Source organism: Somniosus microcephalus, chromosome 6 (genome assembly GCF_052327205.1).
Source record: "Somniosus microcephalus isolate GS21.2 chromosome 6, FLI_Smic_1.0, whole genome shotgun sequence".
NCBI lineage: Eukaryota > Metazoa > Chordata > Chondrichthyes > Squaliformes > Somniosidae > Somniosus > Somniosus microcephalus.
In genome coordinates, this window is record NC_140992.1 from 179,790,999 (window position 1) to 179,804,635 (window position 13,637).

A 13,637-nucleotide genomic window follows, 5' to 3' on the forward strand; every position below is an offset into this window, starting at 1 on the left:
GGCATTTTATACAAAACATTGGTTTGTGCCAGCACAGGGGTTACTACTAGGGTTGCCAGCCCTCCAGGATTGCCCTGGAGTCTTCAGGAATTAAACATTAATCTCCTGGTCACTGCTGCGAGCAACCCAGGAGAAAAATCATAAGGGCATTAAAAAAATTGTGTGTTCTCTTTGCATTTTCTTTGAACATTTTCACTTATTAGTTATAAAAATACTGGAGATGGGGAAAACGGCTGTTTGACTGGACAGGGTTGTTGGGAGGCGAGAGGTCAGGTGGTGAAAGCTCCAGGACTACGTCTAACCAGGGTTGGCAACTGTAGTTACTATGAAGGGAGTGCGATTCCCTCGCCGTTGATTCTGCTGTCTTTGAACAAGGTTTTAATCATTCAGGTGAGCAGTGACATCTGCACAGGTGCTGATAATTAAATGATAACGATCTCATCTCTCAAAACCGAATCCTGCTCGTCCCCAACCTGCTCCTCTTTGTGTTGTACAGGCCCAAGGCAACACAATGTTTTCTTGCTCAATATTTCCAGTCGTGAAATAAATGTTCCCAATTTTCAAGAGCTTCATATCTAGTTTTCTCTTTTCCCCTAACCTCCAGGCAGCCAGATGGAATTGTGTTTCATTTTTTAACACCCTGAGGGAATTTTGATTAGCCCTGCTTTTACTGATGTTAAGAGAATAACTGAAGTTACAAGCCCCCAAAGAGAAAATAAATTCCTTCAACACACTGATAAGAACAGAGCCACAGTGAAATAGAGAGAGAAATCTCTTATGTGGGGAACACCAATCCCTACAATAAAGCCACAAGAGATTTGTAAAACATTATCAGAAAAGCACACTATCCCTTAGTACCAAGTTGAGAGAAAAATAATGAATTCAAAACTAGTACAGACAGGGATTAAAGACACAGAAATTGGTTTTAAGAAGGATTACAAAAAAAATATATGAAAATCAATAGCTGAGGGATTTTCAACTTCATTCCATTATGTTCTGCGATTTCAAGCGTACAAAAGTTTGAATGAGAAAGGCCAGGTCAGGGTTAGAACATAAGAACATAAGAAGTAAGAGCAGGAGTAGGCCATACAGCCCCTCGAGCCTTCTCCGCCATTCAATAAGATCATGGCTGATCATTGACCTCAACTCCACTTTCCCGCCCAATCTCCGTATCCCTTGATTCCCCGAGAGTCCAAAAATCTATCGATTTCAGCCTTGAATTTACTCAAAGACTCAGCATTCACAGTCCTCTGGGGCAGAGAATTCCAAAGATTCACAAACCTATGAGTGAAGAAATTCCTCCTCATCTCAGTCTTAAATGGCCAACCCCTTATCCTGAGACTATGCCCCCTAGTTCTAGACACTCCGGCCAGGGGAAACAACCTCTCAGGTTCCTTTATGGAAAAGACTTCAAAGACAAATATTTAAGTCAGTTGGAAGCCAAGGTCATATTTGGGTCACCTGAGGCCAAAGGTCACGTGTGAGCCACACAGACCAGAAGGCCCCAATAGATCCCCAGTCTTTCCTAAGTGAGCTGACCTCAGCTGGAGCAGCAGTAGGGGCACTACACTTGGCCTCCGTTCCTCATTGGTGGAGTAATCATCGTGGGTTACTGCTCCTGACCACTAGAGTCTCCTACAGAAAAGTGTGGGTGATGGTGGGTTGAGGACAATCGGACTCAACTGTGATGCCCTGCATGTAGGGTTGCTAACCCTCCAGGATTGCCCTGGAGTCTCCAGGAATTAAAGACAAATCTCCAGGACACTGCTGCCAGCAATCCAGGGAGAAAAATTACAGGGGCGATAAAAAAAAATTCCTTGAACATTTTTGTTTACTAATTATAAAAATATTGGACATGAGAATAAAGGCAAAAATCAAGAGTCAAGAATCATCCAATTGGGTAATGAAGATTCTATTCGGCTTCCAGTTGGCATGGAAAGGCGGTACACTGCAAATATGGATATGTCGGGCGACCAATGGCAGGGGTGTTGGGGCGGGGTGGCTGGAAGGCAGGGGTCATGTGATGACACCTCCAGGAATATGTCCAACCAGAGTTGGCAACCCTACTGCCAACATGCACTATGTGAGCTCGGACACTGCCAAATAGCCACGTGGGTGAGGTAACCAAGGCTGTCTGGTATCTGTGGAACCATAGTCAGCAAGTCTTGGAGCTTTCAGGAGACTATGGGGAGAACATTGGAGACAGAAAGAATAAAAGATCATATGCAGGTTAACCTGAGAACGGTTTGTAAAATATCCTTTAGTAACAAATAATGAGAGGTATATCATTGATTACTTAAGCAGATTTGGTGTTGCATCTAGCTTCATCTGTGTTGGACTTACATTGGTCTATCCCTTTCTACAATTCACATGGAGTAATAGTTAGCAATCTACCTGCATCTGGTACAGTTTTAGACACAACTGTGCGCTCTACAGTTCATTTATGTCTTAGTGTCAACTGCCGTATGTGCGGCATAAGCATGTTACAAATTGGATGGCAGTTACTGGAGAGAAGCCAGCACAAGAGGGGAAGATGTAACACTCGAAATGGAGGAAACAACAGTCATCTGTCCGGGGTCCAGGATGGATGCAGAGGCCACATATGTACCATATGCCTCCTGTAGTTATGTGCCTACAAAAGCTGTTGAAGGACATGCAAAATGCAAATGTGAGTCATTTATTAATAATCAAAACCACTTTGGCCAACTAACGACAAGTGGTAATTAAAAAAACAGATGATTCAACCATCTGAGAGAGACAGTTTCTCAGCTCCTCCAATAGCTCAGGCGATTGATGCAGCAAGGAACTGACAAAGCAAAGGCCCAGGTTTGATCGCTGATCTGTACTCAGGCAGTTGATTACAGCCAGGTGGCCTGAACTACACCCCAGTGAGGAGTGATTGCCTTCAAGAGGAGAGGGAAGGGAAGAAATTTGTCAAAACAAAAACGGAGGTAGTCATAACAGAACAGTTTGATTTTGACATTCCTGAAATTGTGCACCCAATACGGAATTCAAATTCGATTTTAGTTGATCACCATTCATTTTTCAACCAACAACAACAAGGCCATGTTACTAATACAACAACAATGACAACTTTCATTTATATAGCGCCTTTAACGTAGTAAAAACAAGGCACTTCACAGGAGCGTAATCAAACAAAATTTGACACCGAGCCATGTAAAGCGATATTAGGACAAGTGACCAAAAGCTTCGTCAAAGAGGTAGGTTTTAAGGAGCAACTTAAAGGGTAATAGAAAGGTAGAGAGGCGGAGAGGTTTTGGGAGGGATATCTAGTGCTTAGGGCCTAGACAGCTGAAGGCACCTCATCTCAGTGGGGGCAGTGATGGAGTAATACCATTGGCCTCACCACCACCCACCCACTACCCCGCCAGGGCTGTGGGAAGGGGAGGTCAGCCAGTGTTCCCATTCCTGATTGCTACTGAGCGAAAATTGCCTGATGCCTCCCCATTTGAATAGCCTGCCAACACTCACTGTCTAGGCTCCCTCATGAAGAATGGTCACTTGGAAAGAGCAAGGCTAAGGGAGGGGAAAAAACAGTTGAAGTCCCATTCCTGTTTGCTATCAGCGATCCTGGCTTAAAACTGTGTATAGGTTTACATCAAGATAGGGACAGGTGTGGGCTAGGCTGGGTTGCCCGTCACAGTGAAATAACCAAATGACATTCACTGTCTAGGATACCAGATGGAGAATGGCCACTTGGGCCAGCTACCAGAGGGTGTCAGTTACCTGTGGGACTTGCACCCCCAAAGAGACAAAAAGAAACAATTCTAATCTCAGTCAACTTCACTCATTTATTTGATCCACATGAAAAACAAAATTTGTAGAATCATACAGCACAGAAGGAGGCCATTCGGCCCATTGTGCCTGTGCCAGCTCTTTGAAAGATCTATCCATTAGTCTCACTCATCCACTCTTTACTCATAGCCTTACAAATTTTTCTTTTTCAAGTACATATCCAATTCCCTTTTGAAAGTTACTATTGAATCTGCTTCCACCATCCTTTCAGGCAGTGCATTCCAGATCATAACAACTTGCTGCGTAAAAAAATGTTTCCTCATCTCCCCTCTGGTTCTTTTGCCATATATCTTAAATCTGTGTCCTCTGGTTACCAGCCCTCCTGCCACTGGAAACAGTTTCTCCCTAGTTACTCTATCAAAACCCTCCATGATTTTGAACACCTCTGTTAAATCTCCCCTTAACCTTCTCTGCTCTAAGGAGAACAATTGCAGCTTCTCTAGTCCCGCCACATAACTGAAGTCCCTCATCCTCAGGATCTGTGGCTTTGCATCATGTACGTATAAAGCAAAAATTCTGAGCTTGTTACAGCCCGACTAACGAGTGCGCCAGTTGGAATATAAAACAGGCTGCAAAATATGGATGCCAAGCTGCTGTTATTTTTTTGAATTGCAATTTTCGTTTCAAATACAAAGATTACAACACGATAATAAACAAGCTTCAGTGCATTGTCGGCGCAAACAGAGGCTTTGAGAACTGCAGGTTCCTGCTTCAAGTGAGAAGGTGGTAAACGTAGATAAAGGCAAACATGCTGATCCTTTCTCTTTTAATGAATGCTTTCATGTGCTGGCTGCACATGGAGGGTACTCCACCAAAGAAAGCAATTTAGAAACTAATTGCAGTTCATAAATTATCTTCCTGTAGCACAGAGCCCAAGCACGGATGTCATTTTTCTTATTTCTCTTTGTTTGTTTAAATCATATTCTTTCTTCCCCCCCACCCCGCCGCACCCTCACCTCCCCTCAACTGGTTGCTACAGTAACAATAAATCAATTTGCTCTGCTAATGGTTATAAATCAAGAGTGTTGTGTTGCCCACCAGAAACCTTATTCTGATGATAAGGGATAACAGCATCACTCCTGGGACAGACTACAAACAAGCTCTCGTGTTGACGCACTGTGATGCAGGGTAGGTGGCAGTGCTTATACTTCATGCTGTACTCACCCATACAAAGCACTGATGGGTCTCTTCTGTCCCGCTTTGGGTCGGTATGGTTTGGGTTCCCCAGCCATGTTTATATCTGCCAAGAAAGAATGTACAGACAAAAAAAAAGATATTTACATACATCATTATTTGTATACATATATATATATATAAATAAAATCATCCGTCTCCTCTACTCCCCGGGGGTTTGGATTGACTTGTGTTTGTGACTCAGTTTGAGATTGCACCGAAACTGTGACAACAAGCTCTTCATTATATGGAGCAAAACATTAACCACGCCACCTTTCCTGAAGACACTGATTTGGGTGAGGCACAAAGTCCCGTTCACCCATCACCTCTGTGCTCGCTGACCTACATTGGTTCCCGGTCCGGCAACTCCTCGAATTTAAAATTCTCAGCTTGTGTTCAACACCTTCCATGGCCTCGCCCCACCCTATCTCTGTAACCTCCTCCAGCCCTCCGAGATCTTTGCGCTCCTCTAATTCTGGCCTCTTGTGCATTCCCGATTTCCATCGCCCCACTATTGGCGGCCGTGCCTTCAGCTGCCGAGGCCCCAGGATCTGGAATTCCCTCTCTTAACCTCTCCGCTTCTCTCCCCACCATTAAGTCGTTCCTTAAAACTTTTTGACCAAGCTTTTGGTCCTCTGTCCTAATATCTGTTTATGTGGCTTGGTGTCAAATTTTGTCTGATAATATTCCTGTGAAGCGCCTTGGGACATTTTACTACGTTAAAGGTGCTATATAAATGAAAGTTGTTGTAAAGTTCCACTGGCTCCACGTGGCCTCTGGTATTTTACACAAGGTGCCAGTCTTCATGTGGGAGCCTTGAAGGTGAATATTGACAGGGTGGGGGGGCGGTCGCCGACAGCCAAGCCTGCTCCTGTCCTTGTCACATGTCCAAGCAGGCACATTTCCTGCAGATAGCGATTAGGAGCAAGAACCCCGGCTGATTTTCCTTGCAGGACAGCGTACTTCAAGGGACTTGGGAGAGAAAAATCTGCAAGCCCAGAACATCCAAAGGTAACGTTAATAGAGTAATCGCCTTAGACTTCAATACACCAATTTAACTTCCATTACCTTTCACATAAAGTCATTTTCCTTCACTGAAGAGTAATTTGCATCAGATTTATCTAGAGATTAATTACCAACTCATTATTTGCATATTATGCTACCATTGGGACTCCTGTCATTTTTTCCTGCAGTTTACAATTTCAGAAAGTCTTCATTTCAATAAAGCTCTCCTAATCACATGATCATACCAGTCCTGGGCTACCTGAGTGAATGGGAAATACCTCATCAAGGTGGCTGGAACTGCACCAATCGGGTGAAGGTTAATGAGGGGAATTTGTCAGGAGATCTCATTCAATTGTAGGGCAAAGGGGTCACAAGTTTAAAGGCAAATTTAAGAATTTCTTCTTAAGAATGATCAAAACGTGGAATAGACTCCCGGATAAAGTATTGGTGAGGCAAAAATGCCGGAATCATTTACGAACCATTTGCTGCTGCAATATAAGGACCTAGGGCTGTGCTGGATGGGCGAGCTAAGATGGGCCGAGTGGCTTCCTCATCTGTAATTATCTTGTGATTTTACAGACAGAAGAGACTTTCATCACATTGTTCTAGCTGGATATGAGCCTAGGCCCCAGAGATGAAATCCCTTGCCAGACCCATGATTAATCACCTATTTTAGTCATAATTTGGATTGCATACTTGAGTCAATTCATAGAATCATAGAATATTACAGCACAGAAGGAGGCCATTCGGCCCATCATGCCTGTGGCGGCTCTTTGAAAGCACTATCCAATTAATCCCACTCCCCGGCTCTTTCCCCATAGCCCTGCAATTGTTTTCCCTTCAAGTATTTATCCAATCCCTTTTGAAAGTTACTTTCAGGTAGTACATTCCAGATCATAACAACTGGCTGCATAAAAAAAATTCTCCTCAACTCATCTCTGGCTCTTTTGCCAATTACATTAAATCTGTGTCGTCTGGTTACTGACCCTTCTGCCAATGGAAACAGTTTCTCCTTATTTACTCTATCAAAACCCTTCTTGATTTTGAATATCTCTATTAAAATCTGCCCTTAACCTTCTCTGATCTAAGGAAAACAACCCCAGCTTCTCTAGTCTCTCCACGTAACTAATGTCCCGCATCCGTGGTACCATTCCAGTAAATCTTCTCTGCACCCTCTCCAAGGCATTGACATCCTTCCTAATTGTCTGGTGTTACACTCTAGAACCAAGCCGTGTGGGAAAACACCAAGTACATTTCACGGCGGAGCGCACAATATGCAAAGTAAAAGTTAAAATAAACTGCAATAGAATTTCACACCATACAGACTCTGAGAATGTCTTCACAAAACATCTCCTTGCTCTGTAAAGCTTAGGAGGTTTACAGCATTGGATGAGACAAGCAATAAATAGGAAAGCACCTTGGAGTGCAGTTCTAAATGTTTTATAAGCTGCCCCCTAACCTGCCTAAGGGTTCAGTTGATAATATAAATAAAAAGCAAAAAATAAAACTGCAAATGCTGGAATCTGCAATTAAATTAGAAAAATGCTGGAAACACCCAGCAGGTAAATCAGCATCTGTGGAGAGAGCAGAGGTGGTAACGACTCAGGAGGGAGGTGAAGGGTCACACCCGTAACATTAACTTGGCTGTTCCTTCCACAGACACTGGGCTACCTCATGAATGTTTCTGGCATTTTCTGCTTTTGGCTCAATTGCTAAATGCACTAGCAGCTCTGCACCTGACCCATACAGATCAGGAAGGCCCAAGATACAAACTCCAGTCTGATCTCAGCGAGTCAGTAGGTGGTATATATGATCGGTCTCAGCACCCCTGGGCGAAGGAAAGGGGCAAAACAGTTGTGGTCCTATTCCTATTTGCTATCAGTGTGTATTTGTATACATCAAGTGAAGACTCTTTTCTACAAGGCCCTTTTCCCTAGAAAAGAGAAAGCTGAGGGGTAACCGAATAGAGGTCTTTAAATTATGAAGGGGTTCGATCGGGTAGATGTGGAGAAGATGTGACCACTTTGGGGGAGACCAAAACTGGGGGCCATAAATATAAGATTGTCACTGATAAATCCAATAGTGAATTCAGGAGAAACTTCTTTATCCAGTGAGTGGTTAAAGTGTGAACTCGCTATCACAAAGAGTAGTTGAGGTGTATAGCATAGATGCATTTAAGGGGAAGCTAGCTAAGTACCTGAGGGAGAAAGAAATAGAAGGATATGCTGATAGGGTGAGATGAAGAGGGTGGGAGGAGGCTCGTGTGGAGCATAAACACTGGCACAGACCAGTTGGGCCGAATGGCCTTTTTCTGTGCTGTAAATTCTATGTGATTCTATGTAAGACAGGTAGGGGCTAGGTGGAGTTACCAATCACAGTGAAATAACCTGACGACACTCACGGTCGAGGCTCACAGAGAACGGCCACTTGGTGAGGTACCAGTGGGCTACTGGCGCCCATGAAAGGTACCCAGGCAGGAAAAGATATCTTCAGGTGAAGGGAGAAAAATAAAGTTTTATGTATAAATCCAGCTTGGGAGAAATCTGGTTCTTTAGAGGCTGGATCTCGCACTCCAGAATAATCAGTGGGTCAATGTTCCCTCTTAATTTTTTTCAGCGCGCGGGCCTTTGGCTGCGCAGCCCGTTTAATTGTTCGCGCGTCCACGGTTTTTCTCATATAAAAGCCGGTGCGCGGCCTTTGCGGGACCTCCAGAGCGCGGCGCGGCCGCGCGGTGAAGCTTAAAATTGCAGTGGATACGTCAAATATATTTTCCACTGGCATCTGAGTCTTTTTAACAACTTGCCCAGTTTGCAAATTATGTACACGATTACATCACTGTGCTACGAATTAGAGTTTTTTGGAAGGATATTAGTAATCAGGGTTAAAATATATTTTTCGATTTTAAAGCTCCTTTTCCATGAATACCATTTGGGAGAGATATTTACTGCCGTGCACGCAGCTCCCCAAATGTGGTTAATGCCAGCTTGCCCGGTCCTGACACTCATCGAGCAACAGCACCACTTCAAAGTGACCATTACACATGACTAGTCCCAAGACTGCGGGGTTAAAATTAAAAGTCAAAAATTACCCCCAAGTGAATGTAAACAGACAATTCAACTAGCGAAGCCAGTCCTATCACATCCAAATAAACACATGAGGGAGAAAGGAATAGATGGATATGTTGATGGAGTTAGATGAAGAAGGGTGGGAGGAGGCTCGTGTGGAGCATAAACACTGGCACAGACCAGTTGGGCTGAATGGCCTGTTTCTGTGCTGTAAATACTATGTAACTATGTAACATCCAGCTTATATTTGGAGAGTAGCAGCAATGTGAAGAGCTAAAGAAACAGCAAGGATCAGCACAGGGGAAGGTTACTTTTTGAAAGATCAAAGGAATTGCTACCTTCAGCAATCATGAGCTTCACTGAACGTCCTTGTAAAATTGTCCACTTGTATTCTTTGAAAGATGAATTCAAACAAAGCCACAATTGATTTAGACTGTTAATTCCTTATGGGAGAAAGCCGAGTTTCATGTTCTTTTAATCTTGCCACTGATCCCTATTGTGCAGCTCCCCCTGTGGCTCGTGGGTAAAGTGACTGCCTGCTGCAGCATTAAGCAATACAGGTTAGGAGAAAATAGGAATTGCTGGACGAGTAAAGACCAGGGTCCATTAGTTCACCTTCCACCATCCTGGTACTCGCGTATAATGTATTATCACATGGTTTGTCACCTTGTTTGGTATGAGCATGCTCAGTTCGCTCTGGCCTGATAAAGCAAGTACATGGCTAGCAACTCATCGTGTCTCCGTCCTTCATTTGTTCTTCCACATATATTACAACATGCTACAACGATAATGGAGTTACTGACCAATCACAGCGATCAGTCTATCAATGAGTCTACAACAGAGCCAGACACCAGGCGAGGGAAACCCCAGGGGTGGAGAGCTTTGGGAACCAGAGGTCCAAAGTCACCTGCCCCTCCCGAGCTTGCTACACTCACCACACGTCACCTCTCAAATTACTCATATACTGTATCCCAAAATGTTATTTTCTAAAGGAAATCTATCTAATTGGCATTTGAGTGAATCAATATTAACTGCTTCCATCGTCTCCCGAGGGAGCCTGTTCCATAGAATGACGACTCGCTCACTGAAATATTGTTTCCACAGATTAGGTTTGAATTTATCCCCCTTCAAGCACAGGCTGTGTTCTCAGGTTCTACTGTTCCTTCCCTGGTTTGTGTTTAATTGATCTCAGACAGGCAGTCGTCGGGACTGCTACAATTAACTTAGAATCATAGAATCATACAGCACAGAAGGAGACCACACGGCCCATTGTGACTGTGCCGGCTCTTTCCCCTGGCCGTGCAATTTTTTCCTTTTCAAGTATATATAGCCAATTCCCATTGAAAGTTACTTTTGAATCTGCCTCCACCACCCTTTCAGGCAGTGCATTCCAGATCATAACAACTTGCTGCGTAAAAAAAAATTCTCAACTCATCTCTGGCTTTTTTGCCAATTATATTAAATCTGTGTCCTCTGGTTACTAACCCACCTGCCAGTGGAAACAGTTTCTTCCTATCTACTCTATCAAAACCCCTCATAACTTTGAACACCTCTATTAAATTTCCCTTAACCTTCTCTACTCTAAGAAGAATAATAACAGCTTTTCTAGTCTCTCCACATAACTGAAGGCCTTTATCCCTGGTACCATTCTGGTAGATCTCCCCTACATCCTCTCCAAAGCCTTGACATCCTTCCTAAAGTGTGGTGCCCAGAAATGGACACAACTTCACTGCCCTTTTTTGCAAGCAAGGGTTCGAAAGGATATCACTACCCAGCAAGCCTGATCACTACCCAGTATATCCTACTGGCAAATGCACCCATGTTCACTGAGCTCATCTGTGAGGCTCTTCACAATCAAGTACCTTGCCAACCCAATGTATTGGTTCATCTATGAGGAATGCTCATTTGGGTTCAGTGCTGTTGACAGCTCCAGAGACTTGAGTCAATAATCTAGACTGACACTCCCAGTGCAGTACTGAAGGATGAGACGTTAAACCGAGGCCCCGTCTGCTCTCTCGGGTGGACATAAAAGATCCCATGCTGCTCTTTCGAAGAAGAGCAGGGGAATGCTCCCTGGTGTCTTGGCCAATATTTATCCCTCAACCAACATTCACTGAAAAACAGATTATCTGGTCATTTTCTCATTGCTGTTTGTGGGAGTTTGCTGTGTGCGAAAAGGCTGCCACGTTTCCCACATTACAACAGTGACTACACTTCAAAAGCACTCCATTGGCTGTAAAGCGCTTTGGGATGTCCTGAGGTTGTGAAAGGAGCTACAGAAATGCAAGTCTTCCTTTTCTTTCACCTGTTGAATCATACCACAGCAAGAGTCAGCACCCCTTGATGGCCTGTTTCTGTGCTGTACATTCTGTGAAATTCTATGTATGTAAACAAATGCCCGTTCATTCTGCCAGGCGCTGGGCAAAGAGAGCACAGAGCTCGCTTGCATGGGCCAGCCATGCAGTTTTTTGCAATGAGGGCCTGTACACCTTGGCTCCAACAATTGGTAAGCTCCGCACCAGAAAGTTAAAACGGCGAATGTAACAGCTGCTTTCACGTCATGACTGTAACTTCTGAACAAAGCTGCAGCTGTTGGTCTGAAAATCGCCGTGTAATTTACGCGGGTGGATTCCCAGAGCACCAGCAGCCATACCGCATTTGAGAACCGCTTCCCAAAGAGATATTTACGAGGATATCGCACCTATATCCTTATAAGGATAAAAATTTAATTTGTATGGTGGCTTGCTGCCAACTTTTGAGAAGGTTTAAAACAGAGGCCCTGAAATTCCTGGCATTGCAATCCCAGTGGTTACGCTGCAGTCTTCGGGGTCAATGGAAGGGCACCATTAGCGCGGTGTAGGTGGGTGCGAGTGAAGCTTCTGGCACATCTCTGGTGCCCGAATGCCCCGTGCCAATGCAACGTCCAGCAATGCACTGCCCAGGGGAAGGGAGGGGACTTCCAGAGGGCCCTTGACCCCAACGATCGTCCCCATCAGTCCGCTAAGCAAGGAGGCCATTCTCCAACCATTGTGAGAAAAACAAAATGTTTGTGGTCTTTGGGAGTCCAGCTTGTTTGCCTGACCTGAGCCCCCCACCAGTGGATCCCATGTGGGTCTGCGTAGAGGCCGGTAAGGCACGACATCCCCAGGTGACAACTGTGGATCAGGAGCAGGAACTGCTGGCTTATAAGTGGTCCCGCTAATCTCCACCATTTGCCTTGCAAGAGATGAATGGAAGTTTCATCCCTCACAAGTCAATGAGGAAACTCCCAAAATCTGTGGGGACCCCGGTGTAACTGTGGTGTCTGCCATTTCCCTGGGTGTTCTGACGGTCTCCCGCTGGAGTTTCGGTGAGAGATTAATACAACCTCGGCAGAACTTCAGGGCCAGATGGTTTTAATGTGGCAAAGCAGAATGCAATATCACACATAGTGTACTACCATGGGGAACTGCAAAGACCTAACTGGAGCACTGGTTTTGTCCCATTGCAATAATAGGAGACCATTAGAAATTGGAACACTCTTTGGAGATAATGGCCTCGATTTTAACTACCCCAATCGACAGACTCTGGGTGTGAGGGGTAGTTCAAATAAGGTGAGTCATTTACCCTCTTTCCATAGAAACATAGAAATATAGAAGATAGGAGCAGGAGTAGGCCATTTGGCCCCTCGAGCCTGCTCCGCCATTCAATGCGATCATGGCTGATCATTCAAATTCAGTACCCGGTCCCTGCTTTCTCCCCATACCCCCTGATCCCTTTAGCCTTAAGAAATATATCCAACTCCTTCTTGAATATATTTAATGTATTGGCCTCTACTGCCTTCTGTAGTAGAGAATTCCACAGGTTCACCACTCTCTGAGTGAAGAAATTCCTCCTCATCTCTGTCCTAAATGGCCTACCCGTTATCCTTAGACTGTGACCCCTGGTTCTGGACTCCCCGACCATCGGGAACATCCTTCCTGCATCTAGTCTGTCCAGTCCTGTCAGAATTTTATAAGTTTCAATGAGATCCCCTCTCATTCTTCTAAACTCCAGCGAGTACAAGCCCAATCGACCCAATCTCTCCTCATACGTCATTCCTGCCATCCCAGGTATCAGCCTGGTGAATCTTCGCTGAACTCCTTCCATGGCAAGAACATCCTTCCTCAGGTGAGGCAACCAAAACTGCACACAATACTCAAGATGTGGTCTCACCAAGGCCCTGTACAACTGCAGCAAGACATCCTTGTTCCTGTACTCAAACCCTCTCGCTACGAAGGCCAACATACCATTTGCCTTCTTAACCGCCTGCTGCACCTGCATGCTTACCTTCAGCGACTGGTGCACAAGGACACCCAAGCCTCGTTGCACTTCCCCTTCTCCCAATCTATTGCCATTCAGATAATAATCTGCCTTCCTGTTTTTGCCACCAAAGTGGATAACCTCGCATTTATCCACGTTATGTTGCATCTGCCATGCTTTTGCCCAATCACCCAAACTGTCCAAATCATCCTGGAGTTTCTCGGCATCCCCCTCACAGCACACACGCCCACCCAGCTTTGTGTCGTCTGCAAATTTGGAGATATTACATCTAGTTCC

At 44.7% G+C, this 13,637-nt stretch overlaps 1 protein-coding gene across 1 annotated transcript in view; it reads right to left on the minus strand.

Annotated features, from left to right (window-relative positions):
- LOC147116230 (RNA-binding Raly-like protein) overlaps window positions 1-13,637 on the minus strand; it is a 1,022,237-nt gene that overhangs the window by 668,079 nt on the left and 340,521 nt on the right. Inside the window, exon 3 of the mRNA XM_085991011.1 lies at window positions 4,981-5,056. Within this exon, the coding sequence (XP_085847137.1) occupies window positions 4,981-5,048 (68 nt within the window). The 5' untranslated portion in view covers window positions 5,049-5,056. The remainder of the gene's footprint in view (window positions 1-4,980; window positions 5,057-13,637) is intronic.